Source organism: Hyaena hyaena, unplaced genomic scaffold (genome assembly GCF_003009895.1).
Source record: "Hyaena hyaena isolate Hyena2069 unplaced genomic scaffold, ASM300989v1 scaffold_215, whole genome shotgun sequence".
NCBI lineage: Eukaryota > Metazoa > Chordata > Mammalia > Carnivora > Hyaenidae > Hyaena > Hyaena hyaena.
This window is the reverse complement of record NW_024080846.1, coordinates 2,352,063-2,374,649: the sequence shown is the minus strand read 5'-3', so window position 1 is coordinate 2,374,649 and position 22,587 is coordinate 2,352,063. Positions and strand designations below refer to the sequence as shown.

The 22,587-nt window shown below is 41.8% G+C and overlaps 1 protein-coding gene across 1 annotated transcript in view; it reads left to right on the top strand.

The window, feature by feature from the left end:
* Positions 1-22,587, top strand: part of KCNU1 (potassium calcium-activated channel subfamily U member 1) — a 135,606-nt gene extending 113,019 nt beyond the window's left edge. The window contains exons 21-27 of the mRNA XM_039242568.1: positions 396-620; positions 1,895-2,081; positions 6,472-6,543; positions 9,178-9,317; positions 17,439-17,630; positions 19,358-19,470; positions 21,968-22,587. Of these exons, the coding sequence (XP_039098499.1) occupies positions 396-620; positions 1,895-2,081; positions 6,472-6,543; positions 9,178-9,317; positions 17,439-17,630; positions 19,358-19,470; positions 21,968-22,379 (1,341 nt within the window). The 3' untranslated portion in view covers positions 22,380-22,587. The remainder of the gene's footprint in view (positions 1-395; positions 621-1,894; positions 2,082-6,471; positions 6,544-9,177; positions 9,318-17,438; positions 17,631-19,357; positions 19,471-21,967) is intronic.

The following is a 22,587-nucleotide window of genomic DNA, read 5'->3' as shown; positions in this document are numbered from 1 at the left end:
AACAGAACTTGTAATGTTTTAGCTTTCCATTGACTCTCACTATAGCACACACAAGGCCAAAAACATGTGATGAAAATAAAAGATGTGCTCCCCATTTTGTTCTATGATGTCACACCTCAAGGAATGACACCGATCTGACTTTTAATCGATGCCCTCCAGGCTAATAAAAGACTTGAAACAGTGGAATCAGAAGGAACTCCACAAAAAGATAAAGAGTAGAATTGCCCCATGGTGGATAAATCAATTTGTATGAGCAATTTGCAGAATTTCATTATCCTTGTGAAAATGCTCCTGTGGATGTACCTGGAAGTGTTGGTATCAGCGGACGGAGCCATCTTTGAGAGACTCTCAGCTTGTTTCAAAAACTGACCAGACTCTGGTCTGCTTCTCCTTAGAAACGAATGGACAGATCAAAACATGAGTTCCGGAACCACGTGGTAGCATGCGTCTTTGGAGATGCCCACTCAACACTGATGGGGCTTCGGAATTTCGTAATACCCTTGAGAGCCAGCAACTATACTCGGCAGGAGCTGAAGGACATTGTGTTCATTGGAAATTTGGATTACCTGAGGAGAGAATGGGTGTTTCTCCGGAATTTTCCCCGGATATACATTCTTCCCGTAAGTGTCACATAAGAGTGAATATTTATAATGATAATAGCACTAATGGTACTAGCATTAATAATAATAAAATAATAGCTTGTCATTGTATAGTGCTTACTGTTCTAAGCATCTTACATATATTAACTCATTTAACCCTCAAAATAATCCTATGGGGTAGATTTTAAAGGTGTTGAACTCCGGGCACAGAGAGCATAAGTAACCTGTCCAAGTTTATACCACAGATGAGTAGCCAAACTAAGATTTAAATCTAGACGTGGTGGCTCCTGGGTTTATGCTCAGAAGCCACTACATGTTATGTTTTATGTTTATTATCATGTTTATGGTCTTTTTACAACTAAGAGTTTCTCTGCATTTCTGAATCGGATTCTGACCTAATAGCTACAGCTAATAGCTGGCCTTTGTGCTTCAACTTTCTCATCTTTTCTGAAGACACATCTAGTGTGAGCCACATAATGTCACACAGTCCCTGATAGATGTATGAAAAGGAAGAATTCGGTTTATATTTCTGAGAAATGGATCCATTCTGCATATGTGACATTGTGGGTGTAATTGTATTTGCTCTGAATCTTTATAGGTCTGTATGCCATTGCATGCCACTCTTTCCCTGGATTAAAAAAATATGGCAGTGTGAAATGCACCAAAGCATGAAATTTTTTTCATGAAACAATACTGGTGATATGTAATATTTTTCAAATTTCAAAAGTGAAAATTTCATCTGTCCTTTTAAAAAGGCACCATAAAATTCTCTGCATTGCAAATGCAAGTCTAAGCTTCCTGAAGGCAGAATCAGATCTATCCCTGTTTCTCCACCAAATTGGGAATGAAGCAACCATCACCATGCTAGTTAATCCAGAGAGTAATAGGAAAGGTCAGCTACAAACAAAATTGTGGGAATGCAAAATTTGCCTTTAGATCCACAATTTCTCCTTTCTCTGAATGATTTCTGTTACCCCTACTGTTAATCCTATGTTGCTTCTTCCACTTGAGTCATCTGAATGGATGTGGGTTCTTCCCCCTCCATCCACCTTTGACTCATCCAGACTTGCTCTCAGGAAAGGGCCTGTGAAATTTAGTCACACTAAGATACTAATGATCAGTGAAGCTAAATGTGTTCAAATATCAGGTAACTAAGTCTTAAAACCAAGTCAGTGGAGGCTGAAGACGTTTTGGCTGAAAACTTGGCATCACCCACAAAGGTCCATTACCATAAGCCATGATATAAATTCCCTCCATCTGAGAAGTCCTTCCTCTACTGGGTTTTCTCTCATTAGGGATCTGCACTCTTTCCTGATGATCTCCGTGCAGCCAACATAGAGGAATGTTCCATGTGTGCTATCTTATCCTCCTCATCCAAGGCAGAGAGCAGCCCAGCATTGGTAGACACAGAGACCATCATGGCCACCCTCAACATTGGATCACTGCGGATCATCAGCCCTCCTCAGATTCCTGAGGAACCATGTAAGAACAACTCCCTGACAAGAGGAGGCTAAAGAGAATGGAATAGGAAAGAGAATTAGCTCCCCTCTGAAGTACTCTGATCATGGGGAGGAGAGGTTGGACCCCTTCCAACTCAGAGAATTCTGTAATGGAAATAGCAGACAGTTCAGTCCTTGTGAATCCTAAGTCAAATGAAAACTATTTCTATCTTCTAAATGGAATGCATATAACACTATTTCTCATTTAAAAAAAAATCACTATATTTCCAGTGCTGTTTTTGTTATTAAATATTAGTTAAGAGAGAAATCTGCATATTTTTATAACTAATAACATTTTTGGTAGTAGTAGTATTAGTAGTAGTACTAGCAGTAGTAGCAACAGTAGTAGTATTAATCCTCATTGGATCTTAGAGTTGTTTCAATACTATTCTAGTTTCATGTTTGAGAGAATGAAGTATAATTCCCTCTGATTCTTTGAAGATGCTTTCATATATGACTTGTACAAGATTATCTCTAAGGTCCCTCCCAACTTCTATAGATGAAAAATGTTGTATTGCAGCTTCATATTGGAAAGAGATGGTGAGAATCAGGATTTGTTCAGGATGGGGATGAAGTCTTTTTCTCCTTTGTATTCCTCTTAGTTCCTAGTACAACTATGGTCACTTAGATGCTTACCACATACCTACCGAATTAAAACAAATGAGCCAGTTCCCTTACATTTCACTGTACCCAAGTGTTTGAGGTAAATTCCCATTAAAAACTGTGGTTTTCCTTCTCCTCACAAATGGGAAAAGGCTTTTCTGTTAATCTATTTCTAAAAAACTACTAGACACTCATGTTGATCCTCTGTATCAGGATCAAGAGCTCAGTCCTCTAGCCACGTAGCTTTTGACCACAGATATTCCTTTGCATGGAACTTGGAACAGTCAGACATCAAAGGTATGGCAAGGCTTTCATTATTGTTGAGGATAAAAAAGTTCATGAATCAAATTAGGATGCCAAAGGAACTCTCTCTGACTCCTAGGCACTGTTGCTAGGTGAGAAAATAAAAGGGCCTTGGGACAAAGGAATAAATGAGTAATCTAGCCTAATCTTTGGTAGGTGAACTGAGCCAGCTACCTGAGACATCCTCACTAAGCAATGAAAGGCCACTCAGCAGCCAGAATTATAGGGTGTTTTGCAAATCAGACTAATAACAAAGCACTTTATGAATATCAAATTGCCATGGAAATCCAGACAGAGGATATATAAGCCATATCTCTGCTGTGTAAATCTAAAAATACTGTTGTGTTCTGCATGTAAAACCATAGCTTAGCAATTAGGCTCACTCAGATTTACACAAAATTTTGTGGTGTGTGTGTGTGTACACTGTGCTTACAACTTTCTATAATTGGACACAGAAGAGTATTCACTTTAAAGGCAATGTCATCAACATACAAATGAAAATGCCCACTTAAGCCTGAGATAAACTGATGTCAGCCATCGAGTTAATCATCTGGGTCACGTGTCCTTTCTATCATTCCTTTTACTTCATCTCACATCTTATATAGGCTAGAAAGAGAGGAACCTATGGATTTAATTCTGCTTTCCTTATTTCTAGTGATTTTAATCATTTTGCTTATTCATTAATTCAACAAAACAATATTGATTTTGTATGATGTGCCATGTACTCTGTTACAGGCTAGAAAGATGCCCTCAAAGGAGAAAGATTAATTGGTAGAAGGAGGAAAAGGAGAGAAGGAAAAAGGTTTGGAAAGGCAGCAGAGAAAATGAAGGGATGTCAAAGTATTTCAATTATTATGAAGTATGAACACATGCTTTCCCCAAAGATAAAGAAGAGTTTAGAGAGAAATGCATTCTGGGGGGCCTTGCAAGGTTTCTTTTAGGGATGTCATCATACCCAAGTGTGTTACCAGGAAAAATGGAGATCAGACAGGCTCTATTGTGCCACCTATCTAAGGTCTGCGACTCTGCTCCTCTGCTGGCTATGCCATCAGTCAAGGCACGTTATGAACACCTATGAATAACAAAGGATCATTACTCAGAAATTTCATCAATTACTCTGGCATTACAGGAATCTACCTGGAGTTTATATAGAAAAATTCCGAAGCCTCAAAGAAGCTTGTTTGGTTCTCTTAACCATTCTTCCCGTTTAATGTGAATACTGTTCTTGTACCATCTGAAGAGGTGGATATGGGAATATACACTTCCAAGAACTGTCAGTATAAAGGACTGTGAAATTCTGCTGGGAGGCAGAAAACATCTTGCACGCTGAGCACCAACATAAGACTAGCCAATGGGCAGTTTGCTCCCCCTTCCTCTAGGACAGGGGTTTTCAACCAGGGGCAGTTCCTCCCCTCTCCCCTCCCCACCCCCCAGCAAAGGTCATCTGACAATATCTGGAGACAGTCTTGGTTGTCCCAACTTGATGGGATACTATTGGCAGCTGGTGAATAGAGGTCAGAGATGCTGGTAGACACCCTACAACGCACAGGACAGCCATGCATGATTTAAAAAAATAATCACAAAAACCTTTTTGGCCCCTAATGTCAATAGTACCAATCAGAAACCTTGCCCTAGCATATCTGAGACTTTTCTGGATCAGCGGGCTTTCTACATCTTCACAGTCATGATAAACTTACATGTAAAGGCCATCTAGGACCACCAAGGCTATTCCATACAGTGATTCATCAAGGGATGTTGGGGGGCTGGGGACAGCAGAGTGAGGACTTTCTGAAGGATCAGTAAGAACGCCAGGTCTCCTGGACATTTCTGTGGGAAACTTCAGGTTTTCCAGTGACTTTCTAATTACTGCCCTGTCACATCACAGGGAGAACAGGTTGGCAAACCTGGGTACCAAACTAAATAATCTGTGGCGTAATCTAAACATATAATGATAATTAAGTCTGACAACTTAATATGCTACTGAAATTTAAATGTACAGTAGTAATCTACAATTAAGCAATCTTTTGTAATAGTACCCTGCCAGACTGGGAGATTTCAGGTATAATACTGTGTACTATTACATAGCAAAAATATTGACAATTAGTGAAATATACCCAGGCTATGATCTGACACATACTCAAATTAACCATTGCTCTACACTACAAGAGGGAACTAAGGCAGAAATTCAGCTGCTGTCCTTTAGCTGCTGTCCGAATCAGTTATTTCAACTGATAGGCATGTGTCTGCACCCAGTAAGAACATTTGAGATGGAAGCGTCTGACTATATATACTTAATTCACAGATTTGATAGGACTGTGGTAAAATCCTGATCTCTCTATATTTCCCACTGCTCACAACAGCCAGAGGGATCTTTTATAAATATTTAACAGATAATGTCAGTTCCCTACTTTAAACCCTATAATGGTGACCCATGACAATTATAGGAAAGCCACACAGGGTCTTGCAAGCCAGTCAGGAGTTTGAATTTTCTCTTACTTCATCTTATTTATACTGACTTTTTCCTGCCTTGTATCCTTTATCCCATGCCCTCTGCCTGGGTGGCTTTTCCCCATCCCTCAGGACTCCATTCCAACATCTGAGAGACCTCTCTTCAAACTCTGTCTAAAGTCACCTTTCCCCATCAGTCACTGGCCCCTAAATGTTAGTTCTCTTCTGAAATATTCATCACTATCTGTGAAAATATTTTTTATTTGCAGCATGTAAAATATCACTGGGGCAGGGACTCTTCACTGTTCTAGCATTGTACAGACTCTCTTTAAATACTGGCAGAAGGAAGAAGGAAGAAAAGGTGCATAAAGCAGAGAAAGCATCTTACATAGTTCTGAGAATAAAATAAATCTCAGTTCTCCCAATCTTCTTGCATTCTTGAAATCCCAGAAAGTTTTTTCTTTAGGAAACATGGTTTAAGGCATTCCGTTCCCATTACAAATAAGATTTACCAATGCATGAGGATATCTGATCTCCAGCCATGATGTAAGCCTACCATTTCTGGGGCGCCTGGGTGGCTTAGTCGGTTAAGTGTCCGACTTTCGCTTAGGACATGATCTTGCGGTTCGTGGGTTCGAGCCCGCGTCGGGCTCTGTGCTGACTGCCAGCTCAGAGCCTGGAGCCTGTTTTGGAGTCTGTGACTCCTTCTCTCTCTGACCCTCTCCTGCTCACGCTGTCTCTCTCTCTCTCTCCTAGAAATAAATAAAACATTAAAAAAAAATTAAAAAAAATAAATAAATAAAACACATACCATTTCTCAAAAGGAGATGCTGAGGAGGCCCCAATTTTCTTTCCCTAAATATAGAGAAAAAACAAAGGATTTGGGCATGAGAGTAACTTTGTTAAGATAAAGCATCAAGTTACATGGCATGCATTTACATTCTTGCCAAGTTTTATAAGCTGCTTTATTTACATTGATCAATCTCTTTTCTTCTTTGTTGTCTGTGTGTCCACAAAAGGGACTTTAGGGTGTTTTGACGAATTTCCTGAGAAACCAAAATACCGAAGAATCCCCATCCTCACTGAACTGAGTAAGTTGTGTTTCAAGGACAAAATTCAAGGGAGAAATCTTTGTGATCTAAGAGTCCACAATAAAAGGATTGAAGAATCAGAATGGGGCTCAGAGATACATTAAGTATTTGACTAGACCTTACATTGGGCTTTTACACGGCTGGTGACATCATCAGGCAGAGCCTGTTATATCTGGGTGTCAGGATGCAGGAATAGCATCTGCCTTCTCCTCTTGTTCATTTACCAGGATAGGGAGACCAGCCATGGGCTCAGTCTTGTTTGAAGGAACAAGACTCCTCCCTTTTGTGGGAGGAGCGACGGGTTTTAAGACTCCCAGGAAGGTTCTCCCAATACTCACTTAACTATCCACCTTGGGACTGTAAACCAGGCATCTTCCTTTCCTACAGTGATAGGGGGCTGGGGTACCAGGGTCATACAAATGAGGCACTCGGGGTACAGATCTTAAGGATATGCCCCTCCTGGGTTTCTTAAATTTTGTGTCCCAGGTATCTCCCTTGGGTATCTGAATCCGGGTTCTGAGTGATGTTCTTCTAAAATGAAAATGCTTCATTCAGAAATACCAGAATAAGCTGTTATCTCTCACCAACACCCTATGGGAAATGGACATATATGAGACTTTCCTCGGTGTGAGGAATTCTAGGGGTAAGAAGAACAGTAGGGAAGACAGCAAAGATATATCTGTGCATTTGGGGATATGTTTGTGAGACAACAGGGGACACACTGGGATTTATATACTAGCAATAAATGATGAGAAAAGAGGAAGATATGAAAGAGGGGCATGGTGTCTTTAACACAGTTTAGAACCTGAAGCTTTCAGCTGCAGTTTTTGTTTATATTTTATTTTTCTACCTTTTTGAACCATCTTTGTCTCAAGGTGTAGATACACTAAAGACACTGATTAAAAGACTATGATGTAAGGTGGAGTGGTTAGGAGGGGACCAGCAAGCTTCTCACTGGCCCCAAAGTACATCTGGTCACTCTCCAGAGACTTACAGCTTTGTTCAACTAAAGGCTTTCTGGTATCAAGCAGCCCTTGGCAAATTAGTCTAACAAGTCACCTGTCAGCTCCTTCAGTTTTTTTGTTCTTTGACTGGCCAGAAAGGGTCAAAATGACATGAGAGCTGCAGGCCTGACTCCCAGCACTTTGGTACAGAGTGAATAGTGGCATTCAGGAGAATGGCTAAGAGGGTGGAGGCCAGTAGTTTAAGATGACCCAGCAAGATTTGGACAAGGGCTCTTGGAATATGTGTATGTGTCAAGGGCTGGAATGCAAGGAGGAAAAAGTGTATATGCCTAAGAAAGGTGGGTAGATATTAGGGAGACATTGCCCATCTTTTATAAGACCAAGGGATAATTTAAAGAATTAACAAATAATTCCGTCTTAGTTAGGAATGTATTCTGCGTTGTATGCCCAGTAGGTTTGGTTTGATCTGTAATCTGACTATCAAGAACTGTGAAGGATGTAGGACCTCATGCTACTTGAAACCTATAAGTTATCCTGCCACAATTTCATGAGTACAGGCAGCAGACACAAGACCCCTGGGACAGAGATAAAGAACAGTTTAATACTCCAAGCAGTGTCAATAGCCAGAGTACCATCAATTTTGTGCTGCTTGCCCAAGGCCTCTTTCCCACAGTGTAACATGACAAGGGCCAAATAATACCTCTGCCAACCATGGGTTGCTCTGTAGGAGAGAAACCCTGGGCTTCAGGAACCAGAATCTTTTATAATGGGCAGTAGGTTTGATTCCCTTTGCTCTGGTGGGAGATAGTACCTCTATCCTCCAAATCTATTTGGTCTTCAAACATTTTTGAAACAACAGTAATCAGTGCTCCTGTTTGTACTCCCAACAGTGACCAGTTGCATCTTCTTCAGAGGCTTCTTGCAGGGATCTGAGTTGCAGCTTGAGCATGGATAGACATGCTAATAGATAATTTGGCCACTGCCACAGGGGCCCCAATTAGGAGGATTCTCTAAGCCCTGTTACTCAAGGTATAGTCCATGAATCAGCAGCATCAACAGCTGGAAGCTGGAAGCTGGAAGCTTGTTGGACACCTAGAATCGCATTCTGACCCCCAGACCCAGTGAATCATAATCTGTGTTGTAACAAGATCCCCAGGTGATTCATATGCACATTAATTTTGAATGTTACTGCTTTAGCTTATCCTGGACCCAGATAACTCTAAAATCTCAAGTGAATACCAAGGTATCTATGATGTAATGTTATGAAAAATGTCTATAATTGTGGTGATCATATGTTCCTATTGATGCCTGTTGTCCCAGTGCAGTTACTGAGAGTGCCCCTTTGTATTTCCAAAAGTGTCTTGGTTTGAAAGATAAATTATATGAAGGTGACATTGGAGACTTGTTTGGAGGAACTGGGTCTGTGGTGAAAGGATGATGAAGGTACCTAAGATGGATCTACATCTTTAGGGGAGGAAGATACTTGGAAAGAAAACAAATTATATATATATAAATACGTGTATACTGAAGTAAGGGTAAATCCCACATTGGCCCTAAAGTGGACATCAAATTCTTTGATCAGTGGTCACCCCTTGGCCTGCCTTGTATGGAAGTCTCATATTCTTAAGGTTGTCTGTCTGCCTTTCTTTTTCCCTTCTTTGCCCCACAGAAAATCCTTCCAATATCCACTATATTGAACAGCTGAGTGGACTAGATGAATCCTTCTCGGGAACAAGCCTGCATCTCAGCACATCCTTTGCCACAGGAAGTGTCTTTTCTGGCAGCTTCTTGGATTCCCTCCTGGCCACGGTAAGTGCAGCTGAGCTGAACCCACAGGACCAAGCCTTTTGCAGAGGGTAGAAAGGATGGCTAGGGCTTAGGGAAATGGTGAGAATTCCTCACAATCCCAAGTTCTCTTGGATTTTCCCCCAAAAGCTTGTTCACATACATTATTTCATCTTTTTTCACAACTACCTAGCAAAGGGAGCCAAATGTTGACATTTTCAAGATTCCAAATGTGTTCTGGCCCTTAGAACGAGAGCACTTGTGACCAGGAGGAATAAGTGCCTAAAGAGGAAGGTACCAACCTTTGAGTTTCATGTTCATCTTAGCAGATCAAGCTCTGGTGTCAGAACCCATGACATACTTCTTTCTCCTCTCTCTAAAATATCTTCAACAGCTTATGCAGGACTCAGCCATAAAGGGACAGGAGGACTAAGAAAAAAAAGCTTTGGCCTTTGGAGATATGAGTTTTGTTCAGAGCTATGTTGACCCTCCCTCCATGTCTCCCCTATCCTGGGGTGCTTTGTTTTGTTTTAATGTTTATTTATTTATTTTTTGAGAAAGAGACAGTGAGAGAGGGACAGGAAGAGAGAGAGAGAGAGAGGGAGGGAGGGAGAATCCCAAGCAGGCTCCATGCTTCCAGCTCAGAGCCCAACGTGGGGCTTGAACCCACAAATGGTGAGATCAGGACCTGAACAGATATCAAGGGTTGGACATTCAATGGACTGAGCCACCCAGGTGCCCCCTGTGGTGCATTTTTGACTATATGGTTGATCTTCAGCTCTCAACACTCTAGCCTCTGAGCAAGTCCCTTGCCTCCATTCCGGTATTTCCATAAGTAGAATTAAATACACTGGAAGAAAACCAACTCTACGCAGGGCACACTGTTCTAGGTGCCAGGAGTACAGCAGTGATGAAACAGACAAATCTGTTGGGAAGGAGATTAACATAAACATGATAGGGGCGCCTGGGTGGCTCAGTCACTTAAGCATCCAACTCTCGGTTTCAGCTCAGCTCATGATCTCACAGTTTGTGAGTTTGAGCCTCACGTTGAGCTCTGTGCTGACAGTGCAGAGCCTGCTTGGGACTCTCTGGAAAAGAAGAGAGTTCATGTCATTCTGATCTTTGGAGAAGAAACACTCCAGACAGAGGGAAGAAGGGAAAAGGCAGGGAGGTGGAAGTGCTCTTGTTGTGTTCAGGGAATTGGACTAACACACAAAATCTGTACGTCACCATTTGTGAATGGCTGCCAGAACTCTTCCAAAGGCAGCCTTCTTACCTCCTGGACTCCTCCCCAGCTTTTCCAAGAGAAGGGCTGCAGAGTATCAGTATATGGATGCACAGGGTTCAAAAGCCAGCTTGATAGACTCGCAGCCTTCTGTGATTCCGTGTGGAAAGAGCATCGTTCCTGAGTTGTACAGGTGCCTCAGAGGCACAGATTGCACCTCTTAGGGGAGTGTGGCTGGACCGTATGCACTGCCTTCTTGGCAGGAGGGCCATTGGTCCAGAGGGGATTACATTGCCTTGGGCTCTGCTTCCCTGAGCCTTGTGGGTAGGGGGGTCATAAATCCCATCAAGCTTCAGAGAGATAAAACTATGTCAGTGATAGTTTAACATTAAACAAGTTGGTAGACTATGAATTTCCCAAAGGGTTAGGCAGCATTCAGCCTTGACTGAGCCAGAAGCCCAGTCGGGTTACTTTGCTGGGAAGGTGGCTCTGTCAGAGAGAGGGTTTTATCACTGTCTGTCATTGATATGTCAGTTCCCTTACTGGTAATTAATGACTGCAGTGTCAGGCAGGAGGTGACTTTAGATGAACTGGACCATCTGTAGAATGCATTTTCAATGGGGTTAAGGTCCCAGGTCTCTTCAGAGAGCCCTAGATGGCAGCTTTGTGCCTTCAATTAAACTGGAGCCTTAATTAAACTCCCCTAGCCCACAGAAGCAGGAACAAAGTCACAGACCCTGTTTAGAACTAGTGGGAAGAATAGGATGGGCAGAGAAGGGCTGAGAGAGTAGAAATAAAAACAAATGAACACATAACGTAAGCCAGCATAGGAAACACAAACTTGGTCATGGGAGCCAGCAGCGGGGCTGATTACCACTCAGCAGGGGGCCTGTGACCTCACTGGGGAATACTGCCTCCTCCCAGGCTGCCTTAGATACTGCACCATTGGGCTTCTCAGTGGGAAAGGACAAGCTCATCCTCCTGGAATAGGAAATAAGTGATGTAAGAACTAAGGAGTCTTTTCTGAAGCCCTACAGTGAAGTCTATGGGAGAGAGAAAAAGCCACACACTGTGGTCTGATGCAGGGGAGAGTCCCATGAGATCACAGGCCACACTGACCATCACTTTGGAAGAACTCTTGGTAAATGCCTAGTTTAAGGCTAGCACTCAGTCAACAGAACATGGGGTGAGCATAGCAGTGGAGCTTCAGGGCAGGCCTTTATGTCAAAGGGGCTGGCTTGGGTTTGACCCTCTGCATATCTACCTAGTGGCCCCAGGTCTTGAATCCTTAATGATGTATGACACAACAAAATGAACACACTAATACTATTTAGAGCTCCAGCCCCAAATCTCTGGCCACGATGAGCTGATAGACCTTTGAAAATAATCAGGTAACACTGCCCACTCTTGTTTCGTTTGCCCTTACGTCTGGTGCTACTGGGTCCACCTGGCTTTCTAAGGCTGGGGGTGACTTCCTGTTGTCCAGCCACAGAGAAAGAATGAGCCCACAGGTCAGATCTGGGCCTCCAGTTCTGCTGTCTCCCATCTTCTGAGTACTGTTTGATGTTGGCTGGCCTCCTGACCCGACCCTTGGTCTTGTAGAAATGAGAGCAGTGGCCTTGGAAATGTTTGTCAGCACTCTGCTTTATTCTCCATTCATACCAGAGCATCTTTTTACTCAGAGGTGGGGGAGAAAGGCAAAGATCTTGGTCTCCCCTTCTAGTTAGGATGGCAGTTGTGAGCTCCATCCGTGCTGGTCACTCCCCGTAACACGTTCCCATGGCAGACGCCACAAAGGGTCAGCTTCTCTGCCTGCAGATCATGCTGTGGCCCTTTCCCAACACAGACGTCGAGGCAGCTTCTTCCAACAAGTTCTGTTGTGGGGGTAGTATTAGTAATCAGAGCAATAACTGTGATAGGAATAATAATACCATCTCTGAAGCACTTACTTTGGGTCAAGGTCTTTGCTAAGTGCATTACCTGTAATACCATGTTTAATTCTTCTTTCAAGCCAGTTAGGAGAATACAGTTATGAGCCTCGTTTTACATATGAGGAATGTGAGGCTTAAAGGGATACATAAAGTGCCAAAGTCACAGCACTTACAGCTGACACATTGGTTTTCAATCCCCACTTTCATGATTCCAGAGTCAGACCTCACTGTCAGAGTCGTGTCCTTCTAGAAATCTCTGTGATTCTGAGTACCTTTCCTGTGCACTGGCTTTCAAGTTTTGCTGCAAGGAATCTGCCTCCTAGCGTGCTCAGGAGCTGCTGAGCAGACAAGCAAGGAGGATTCCCCAGGGTACCCCCACCCCAGCATGGCACCCCCACTCTGCCTGTACCCTCCCCCAAGTCATAACAACTCAGCTTTCATCTGCGCTGTGTGTGAGGCTTCTGCCTCACATTTGATTCAAAGGAGGATTTCTGCTGTTAAGAAGATCTGGAAGGCCACTCCTAGAAGTTAGAATATGTGACCTATAGAGAGAGGCATAAAATGAAAGGAGCAGAATCCTGTCTGCTCTTCTGAGACAGTATCCAGTTTCTGGTCATGAGTCCTGTGTGAGGGACACACCCCTTCCCAAGAAACACCTTCCAGGCAGTTCTGACCTGCTGCCCAGCTCAGGGCACCAAGAGATCTGTTTCCTGCTACTACAGGGTCAGAAGTTATAAGTCAGACTTTGTTCTCCTGATGCCCATACTAAACAGAAGGGCAAAGGGGGAAACAGATGCATTCAGAACAGAGTCCCCTTCGGAAAAAGGCAGGCTAACGCTGTACCCGTATCTGAAACAAGATTAGATCACCAGTCTGGACTCCCAACTTCTCCACCTTTTCCTCCATTCCCCCTTAATAAACGCAGAGGAACGAATGTGTGAGTCCTGAGGATGAAACAAAGCCTGTGCTGTGCTGTGAAGTCGTCACTGCTTATACTGAAGTTTTGTTTGGGTTTTCACGTAATTTTTCATTCTATCCCCTGATACACTGGTGATTTTTTTCAACATAAAATAATAGTGTTTCCCTCCAAATCAGAGTACAGCTGACACTAGGGCTTCAAATAGCCTCTGGTATACTACTGTAAACTGCCCTAGTTGGGAAAACATACCTATGAAACATAATTCATATTCACTTTTAATACTCTTTCAGCTCAATGCTATGAAAAAGAAATATATGGGGTCAGGGCAACTCAGTCAGTTGAGCATCCGACTTTTGGTTTCGGCTCCTGTCATGATCTCACAGTTCGTGAGTTCAAGCCCCACATAAGGCTTTGCACTGAGTGTGGAAGCCTGCTTGCGATTGTCTTTTTCCCTCTCTCTCTGCTCCTCGTCCCTGCATGTGCATGCTTTTGTGTGCTCTCTCTCTCTCTCTCTCTCTGTCTACCCATTGCCCCTGCAAGTGCACGCTCTCATTCTCTCTCTCTCTCTCCTTCTCTCTCTCTCAAAATAAATAAATAACCTTTAAAAAAATATATGGAGAGACATTCAGATCCATAAGCAGGACTCCTGTATGGCTTTATAACAGTCGAACTTCAGAAGTGTACATGAACGTAGGGAGCAATTTCCCTACTTGTAAGAAAATTTCAGCTCACAGAAGGTACGTGACTCCCTGAAGTTCACTCAGCTAGTTACTTGCGGTTTTCCTACCACATAGTCTCATTTTTAATTAGAAATTTGATAAGAATGTTTGGTCTTAAGGCCTTTTGAGATAGATTTTCAGAATAAAAAGCAGAAAGTAACTAGGATGTTACTATGTATGTTATTAAGAAATATTGTAGGTTAGGAGAGAGACCTCAAGCTTCATTGTAGCTAAAAGTGAAACCACTCTGGGCTGAAACATTTTCTAACACTGGAAGTCCAAATTGTAGTATATCTGATTATATATCAGAAACACTCTCCAAGTTTAAAATATGTGAAGCACATTTCAACATTCATATTTTCTTGAGAAAGAAGAAAAGAAAAGAAAAGAGGAAGGGAGGGAGAAGGGGAGGGAGGGAAAAAGAAAGAGGCCAATATCAGAGAACCCCGAATAATAAGACTACTAGATGAGGTCTCAGAATAAGGATGACATGTAAATCCCTTTATTTTCCCCAATGTAGAATTGCAATCTTTTTGATGTCAAAACTGAAGAAATGATATATTCAAAAGCTAAGCTTCTCTCTGTTAAAAATATGTAAAGTACATGTTTCCCCAGAGCCTGTGACACCAGAATAACCCGAGAATTTACACCTTTGCTTTCATCAGTGGAGAATTAATTCTAACAGCATTATGTTTGATCACCACACACTATGGCCACTTTTCCTTAAACGGATTGTGCCTCAGCCTGGATTTACATACCCCGTTCACCTCTGGATTTCAGGGAGCCAATTCAGTAAGCTCCCTTCTAGGTGGTAGCAAAGAAGAAATATGAAGAGAAGGGATCCCTTCAGTTGGGACATTTGAAGTCATCCTTTAATTTGAAAACTATTTTAAAACATATTTTCCTTTTATTCTCTCTTAATTCCTATAGCTTGCAGTCAATATTATAGCTTTGAACACCTGCTTTGTTCAATGAACTCTTGAGAACATGAATGTTTAGTAGACAAAGTTGGTCCTCAGAGAGAGCATATCATTTAAGGAAGTGTTGCCCAGAGTGAGATCTGATCACTAACCAGTGGCAGAACCACTGGAGGTGACCTTTAAATTTCTGACTCGCAATCCTGTCCATAAATTCAGATTAAGCATGTCTTGGATCCCAAAAACTTTCACTTACAAATATCCTTCTAGGTGATCCAGATTCATGAGAACCAATGTTGAAGAGAACAGAATTTAGTAATGTGTGCAGTAGATCCTGATTCATCCCACAAACAATACTCTAAGTTGGTGTTATCATGTCAACCTTAAAGGCTGTGAAACTGGTTTCTGAGAAAGAACACACGAATTGGCCAAAGATATTCAGCTAGGATATATCAGTCCAAGATTCAAAGTCAAGTGTGTTTCAGAAAAACGACCAACTATAAAATACAGAAGGATGAAATGAAGCAAAAGCCAGTGGCTGTGGGATCACAAAGAAAGGAGAACTTCATTCTGATGAAGAGACTCCCATCAGTTTGGGCAAGTTGATGAGCTATCAGATGTTCCAAAGCAAAGGCATTAAAGAGTAAATATGTAGCTTCAGCAACAGATAAACTAATTGAGCACTGGAGGGCACCATTAACAGAGGAGATGAGCTTGGTTTTACAGCAAGGGTTATAACACTGAAGGTTCTAGGAGGTGGATGGCTTGATTTGATTTGTGTTTGAGAGAATCTCTGTGGAAGCATTTTGAAAATGGATTCCAAGTGAGAAGAAAAACAAGACAGGAAGACTAGTAAACAGGCTCCTATCATAATTCAGTCTATAGGAGAGGAGGCCTTGAATTTGAGAGTAGAGAAAATGAATGGCAAAATTTTGAAGACAGTTAACAATTGAGGTCATTCCTACTAATTTAAAATTTTTATTTACTTATTTGTTGGGGGGGAGGAGTTCAGGAGGGTCAGAGAGAGAGAATCCCAAGCATGTGAGATCATGACCTGAGCCAAAATCAAGAGTCGGACACTAGACCAACTGAGACACCAGGTGCCCCATTATTTTTAATTAAAAAATTACTAATTTTCTGTAGGTAATATGTAAATGTATGAATTCTCGTGTCTACTGGAATAAAAGTCTAATTTATATAAAACAAAAGGTAGAACATTTAAAACACTATGTATTCAGATTTGAGAAAATCTAATGGGCAATGTATTACAGTGCTATTTACATGTATGCCAATTCCCAGTTTGCACTGAATATGGTAGGGATCCTTTGGAAAAGCAGTTTGAGAAAATAGCTAGGGTCAGGGGAGCCCTGGGTGGCTCAGTCAGTAAAGTGTCTGACTCTTAGTTTCCACTCAGGTCATGATCTCACAATTTGTGAGTTCGAGGCCTGCATCTCTCATTGGCGGTCTCTCTCCCTCTCTCTGTCCCTACCCCATGTGTGCTCGTGCTCTCTCTCTCACACACAAAATAAAGTAAACTTAAAAACAAATGAAAAATAATAAAATAGGGTTATTCAGACTCCAAGTAGTTTCAAAACAAGCAGTTGTCCCACATGTCCTTTGGTTTTATTTTGATGCCAGAGATTCCAAAATTCCATCCATTTATTCAACACTTACAATTTGTGTTGTAGCTCCACACAAGAAATGTGGGAGATCTAAACATTACTAAGGCCCAAGGCCATACCTGTCCTCAAGTGGGTCACAATGAAAAGGAATATAAGTAGATTCACATCCAGAAGATTCAATTATAGATGACAGTAATCACGTCAGTAGTCCCGAGGGAGAAATCTATAGAAGTCTCATCAAATACCTAGTTTTAAATGTATGTTGATGATTATTAGGCTGGCTGTGGCCTGACGTACTCCTCTGACTATTTTTGGAAGACATCCTTGGTGTCAGTATCATTACCCATTTTCTTCTTCTGCTACAGTGTAAGCCCTGAGGGAGTAAGAACTGGGTCACTCTGCACTTTGCCTAACCCAGTGCCCTACCTAAACTGCCAGTTTTTAGTGATTTTAATAATGATAATGAGAGGGGCACCTGGGTGGCTCAGTCGGTGAAGCATCCGACTTCAGCTCAGGTCGTGGTCTCATGGTTCGTGAGTTCAAGCCCAGTGTTGGGCTCTGTGCCAACAGGCCAGAGCCTGGAGCCTGCATCAGATTCTGTGTCTCCCTCTCTCTCCCCTCCCCTGCTCATGCTTTGTCTTTCTCTCTCTCAAAAATAAAAAATAAAAAATAATGATAACAAGAGATGCTGTTTTGCATCATTGAGTCCATTTCCAACAGTGGTACTCCCCCTAAATCTCCAAGACTATCCACATCCACAGTTTCTGCACTGGCTCTTCTGACTTTACACGTGGCTTGTCCTTGCTTTCCAGGCTTTCTACAATTATCATGTCCTGGAATTACTTCAGATGCTGGTGACAGGAGGGTTAAGTTCTCAGCTGGAACAATTTTTGGATAAGAGTTTCTGTGGACTGCCCCAAAGCTCCACTTCGGTTGTGTCTGGAAGAACGCGGTGTAAGCTGGGGCTTCTGTCCTTAAACCAAACCATTTTGTCAGACATTGAAGTGAGTCTACTCCTACCTTAATAAAGGCCCCCACTTCCTTACCATCCTGGGTTTCTGAAAATGACTCAGGCAATTTCTGTTCCTAGATAGCCTATGGTATAAAAATAATAACAAAAAATAATACAACCTTATATTCATATTCTGTCATTTACAGTGCATTCTCATGTGTTATATTTATTTTTTACAACAATTTTCCAGGAGGTATATAAGTTGTGATTATCCCCATCTTCCAGATAAAATAGTAAAATCTCAGGAAGCATCTGAGAGGTCTAATAACTTTGTACCTTAGCAAGGGTATAACTCTAATAGTTAATATTTGCTGAGCATTTTCTCTGTGCCTGTCTGCATTGCTTTGGTTGTTGTTAAATCTGTCCAAGGATTTACATGGTAGGAATTATTATTAACTGCATTGAAGAGATCAAAAAGCGGAGACCCAGAGAAACAAGGACTTACCTGAGATCCCATTATGTCCCACTGGAAAAGTAGGGTTCCCTTCGAGGCAGTCTGACCCAGGGTCTGCCCACTCTTCCTGTACCTGAGCTGATAAGGAAATCCGACCATGCCAGCTGAAATCAGGCAGAAGGATTCTGTGGTTCGGTCTAAGACTCTGATTGGGCTATGTAGTGGAAAATGCCTGAATTTCTTTAGCCCACTGAGCTAGTGAGCAGTAGATTATGGCAAGGGGAAAAAGATAATTAAGGAAGTTTCCAGTGGGGCATCCAGGTATTTGTTAATCAGATTGGAGGCTAGCCTGGGAATGAGTAATCTACTTATCAGCACCTATTGGTTTAGCTTTGATTGACATTACATTTAGCTCTCCACCAGTTGTCAGGGGCAGGGATTTGTAAGGAAATATTTTTCATTTCTTCAGAGGACATCAGTAGAAACCCCTTCACAAGGAGCAGTTTCTTCCAGATCCTGTACTTGATATGTCTTAATAGATACTACCGAAAAGGGAAAGCCCATGCTCTGTACACCTGAATTCCAGGTGCAAACAACATTGCCCAGTTCCTGTAGCACATGGTCTTGGCATTTCTGTGGTCTTGGTTTCCTCACCCAAGATTGACTTATGAGTGATAATCAGCCCAGGACAACTGCTGCCAGCAACTTCCTGTTACCATCAGAGGTGACAGTGGACTGGCCAACACCCCAGTCCTTCCTTTCTCCACTTATACCTTGTCCTTTGTTCTTTACCCTAAAGAATCACATAACGAAACGAACTGTTCTCAAGTGACTTTACTAAATCCATTTGCTGCTACTTTGACCATGTTGTATCATGGTGCCCTTGTTGGCTATAGTCTGAGAACAGCGTCAAGAGGAATGCTTGGGACCGTATGCTGTTTGTAAAGTAGGATAAGAAGATCACTCTCTCGAGGTCACTTTACATCCCAACCCATGATCTAGCTTGAAAACTGAATTTCCCAGCCTGTTACTCATTGTTACTTCTTAATGGTTAACAAAACAGACGTAGTGATAAAAACTAACATAACAACACGGTCCACCACACCCACAGGAGGCCATGGTGATAAAAACAATCACTGGGATTAGATGCTCAAAACTAATCATAAACCTAATTTCCTACTTGACACTGCCACCATAAAAGATATTAGGAAATGGCTTTTGGGTCTTCCAAGCTTTTACTATGAGGAAAGATAGCTTTCCAGTAAGTGCTTGTTATTGCTTAATTAAAGTACCAACAGACACACGTTTTTCTCTTTTCTCTCCAGCCAAGAAAGACATTTGGGCAAGTGTTCTGTGGTTCATTAGATAAGTTTGGAATCCTGTGCCTTGGCTTATACCGGATGATAGATGAAGAGGAGAACAATCCAGAACAAAAAAGGGGAGTATGCTAGTTTGGAAAGTGGCAGCCATCTCTCCAGGCATAGGAGCCAAAGCGACTTTATTTGATGTGAAAAAAAAAAAAGTCCAGGGCTCAGGGTCCATAGTTACCAAGAAGGGTCCAGGGGAAGTAGAGAGTGATGCAGGAATAAGGAAGCATGGGTGTGAATAACATGGCTGAACTGATGATTGGGATACAATTAATATTGACTATGTAAGGAGAATGGTGTCTGTGTCCCTAGTGACAAGTAAAATGTAGACCCAGATTTTAAATCAGGGTTCTTTTGTAACTTATCCCTTATCCATCTCTATGTAACTTTTTAAAGCTAAAAGCCACTGGAAAGATTTACTTGTTTTCTCCTGGACTCATTGGGTAAATGGTTACAGACTGTTGCATTTCTAGCCTGTTTGGCTTGGTATATATAAATTGTGGGAGCATTGTGTTCATACTTTGTTGAAAGTAAGATCAGTCTTATTGCAGTGTAGGAGAACATAAAGGAAATGTGTGTGGGGGGCAGGAGGGGAAAAGAGAGGGTAGAGTCTACAGACAATACAATAATGTAGGTCTAAACTAATATTCCCACAGTGGGAATGGTCAGGATTCAGTAGAAGGAGAAATTAAAAACAATAGAGTAGAAGAAGAGGGAAAGACACTTGTTCTCCTTTATAAGGGGAAAGAAACCAACTTACTCAAAGTGGAGCAGTCTTGTATGGAAAAAAATTTCTACTCGTCAGAGAAAGGAAGGGAAAGAAAGGGTGCCAAGATAAACATAACCATACTATGTGCATAAAAGAATTTGTATGTAACACTAGGATCTCTCAGTAAAGGATAGGCATAGCCATTGCTGAGAGAAACTATGGAGGAAGTATTACAGAGACTTGGGAAAGAGATAAAAGTGTAGGTTAGCTACTGAGAGGAAAAGAAGAAGAGATTTGTTGCAGGTTGGTAGAAGCAATACCGACTCTAAAATGAAAGGACAAAGAATTCAAAATAGTGATGCAGTTAAACAGTGGATGTACTCAGAGTAAAGAAATGAAAGGGTGAATAATGATGGGAAGTGACAGCCAGAGAGTGATTTCTGGAAGCATAATATTTGAGAGGTGGGACTTGTCAAGAAATGATAACTTCCAGTGTGTGCCCAGGAAAGTGGTTTGGAGATAAGATTCTCGGATGGTGGAAATGTACCTAGCTGTTGGAGTTGTAAGCCACATAAACACTGCAGGCATATGAAATGATAGTGGTACTGGAGTTTGAAAGAAAAAGTGTCCCAAGTGCAAGAGACCTAAATAAACATGGAGGTCTATAGATGATACTGATGAATCAAGAGGGATGGTGATTTGGCTATATAGTATTAATCACAAAGATATTGGGGAGCAGTGATGTGCTGGAAGCAGCACTGGGAAGCATGAGTGGTGCTGACGTTTCTCTCTTTCTCTGCCTGAACTCCATGCCCTTCCTCCAATACTTCTGGAAAAGCCATGGAACATGGTAATTGGGAAAATGTGCAGCCCCTCCTTGAGAGGACGTTCAGGAAGGAAATGATATTTCTGTTTCAAAAGGAGTATTTGGCTACAGTAGATCTTATTTAAACTATTATAGATATTACAGGGAACTCAGTAGGAAAAGTAAAAAGGGGAAGATTATTCAGTCAAAGGAGGTCAGAGCTGTACTGAGATGGGTGTTTAGGAAATAAGAGGTGATGATTGGGGGCAGTGATGAAGAAATGCAGGATGAAAGAGATGAAAAGTGATTCTGCCTTATTCTGCTTCAGTGTTCTGGCATTAATGCTATTAATTAATTTAACTCACATTTATTGAGGATTTTCTATGTGCCTGATACTGTGGTAAGGGATCCTGCTGCCCTATAAATAGGGCCAGGCTCTGGGTGTTCTTTAAGATTCATTGACATTCACGATTTGCTTACTAGTCAAACTTTCAAATAAAACTGGTTTAATTTGTTTTTTTCCATTGGCCACACTACATTCTGTGTGAAAGTCAGTGGTGTAGGTATTAGGGTAGGCCTAAGCCAGAATAGAAATAGCTGGAACGTATGTAATCTTCTGCTTTTGATAAAGCCTGGCCAAGTGCTCAGTATTGTGCCAACTGAGTTCATTAGCATAGTGGATATTAAAAACAGGGAAACTTGGAGTCCAAGAGTCAATTAGAGATCAATCAATCCACACCTCCATCCTATCCCTCTCTCATTAAAGAGGTGAAAAGAAGCAAGACCCAAAGAAGGGAGATGCCATGCCTAACCAAGGTCAGAGACACTTGGTTTCAGAGGCAGAAGTGAATGCTGGTCTCCTAATTACCTATTTGGGGCTTCAGTTATACTGTGCCAGGGGCATTTACTATTACTCAGAAACCAATGAAGCAAAGCAGAACAAAAACAATTCCCCCTCTGGCCCAGCAGAAAGACTTCCTTGTTTTGGCCATCGCCCGTAGCCATGCCATCGTGGCCACAGATGCTCGGGAGTCATCTTTGACTTTTCTTACAGGTTTGTGATTACCCGGCCACCCAATGAGTTTAAGCTACTGCCCTCGGATCTTGTGTTTTGTGCCATCCCTTACAGCACTTCTTGTTACAAAGTGGAAGATCCTTCATCTCAGAGTGCATACGAAATGATAAATATGGTGCCAATGACATCAGAGACCATTACAGACATAACTACTTCTCCTACGGTTGACCCAGTTAACGAGACTACAAAACAACCTTTGACTACGTCACTTCATCATTTGGAGCCAAAAACTATTTCAACTGGTCATTCTAAGCAAACCATCTTGACTCACAGCAATAAACTATCATCCCAGACATATTTAGGTGAAACTGAAGCCGTGAAAGAAAATGAGAAGGAAACAATGAAGGAAACCACAGAGGAGAATGCCCCTGCCTATTCACAATTAAACTAGGCCTGTTGATATTCTCTTCAAGCCCTTAGCTTGCTACTTTTAAAGCATCTCCAGAGATGGTGACTTTGAACAGGGAAATAAAAATGGAAGGATGCCATTTTTGTGCCCATTACTTAGTGGTTGATCAGCAAGCCCACATTGGGGAGAGACAAAGGTCTGATCTGATCCCACTGAATCTGGAATGATAAATAAAGAAATACATGATGAA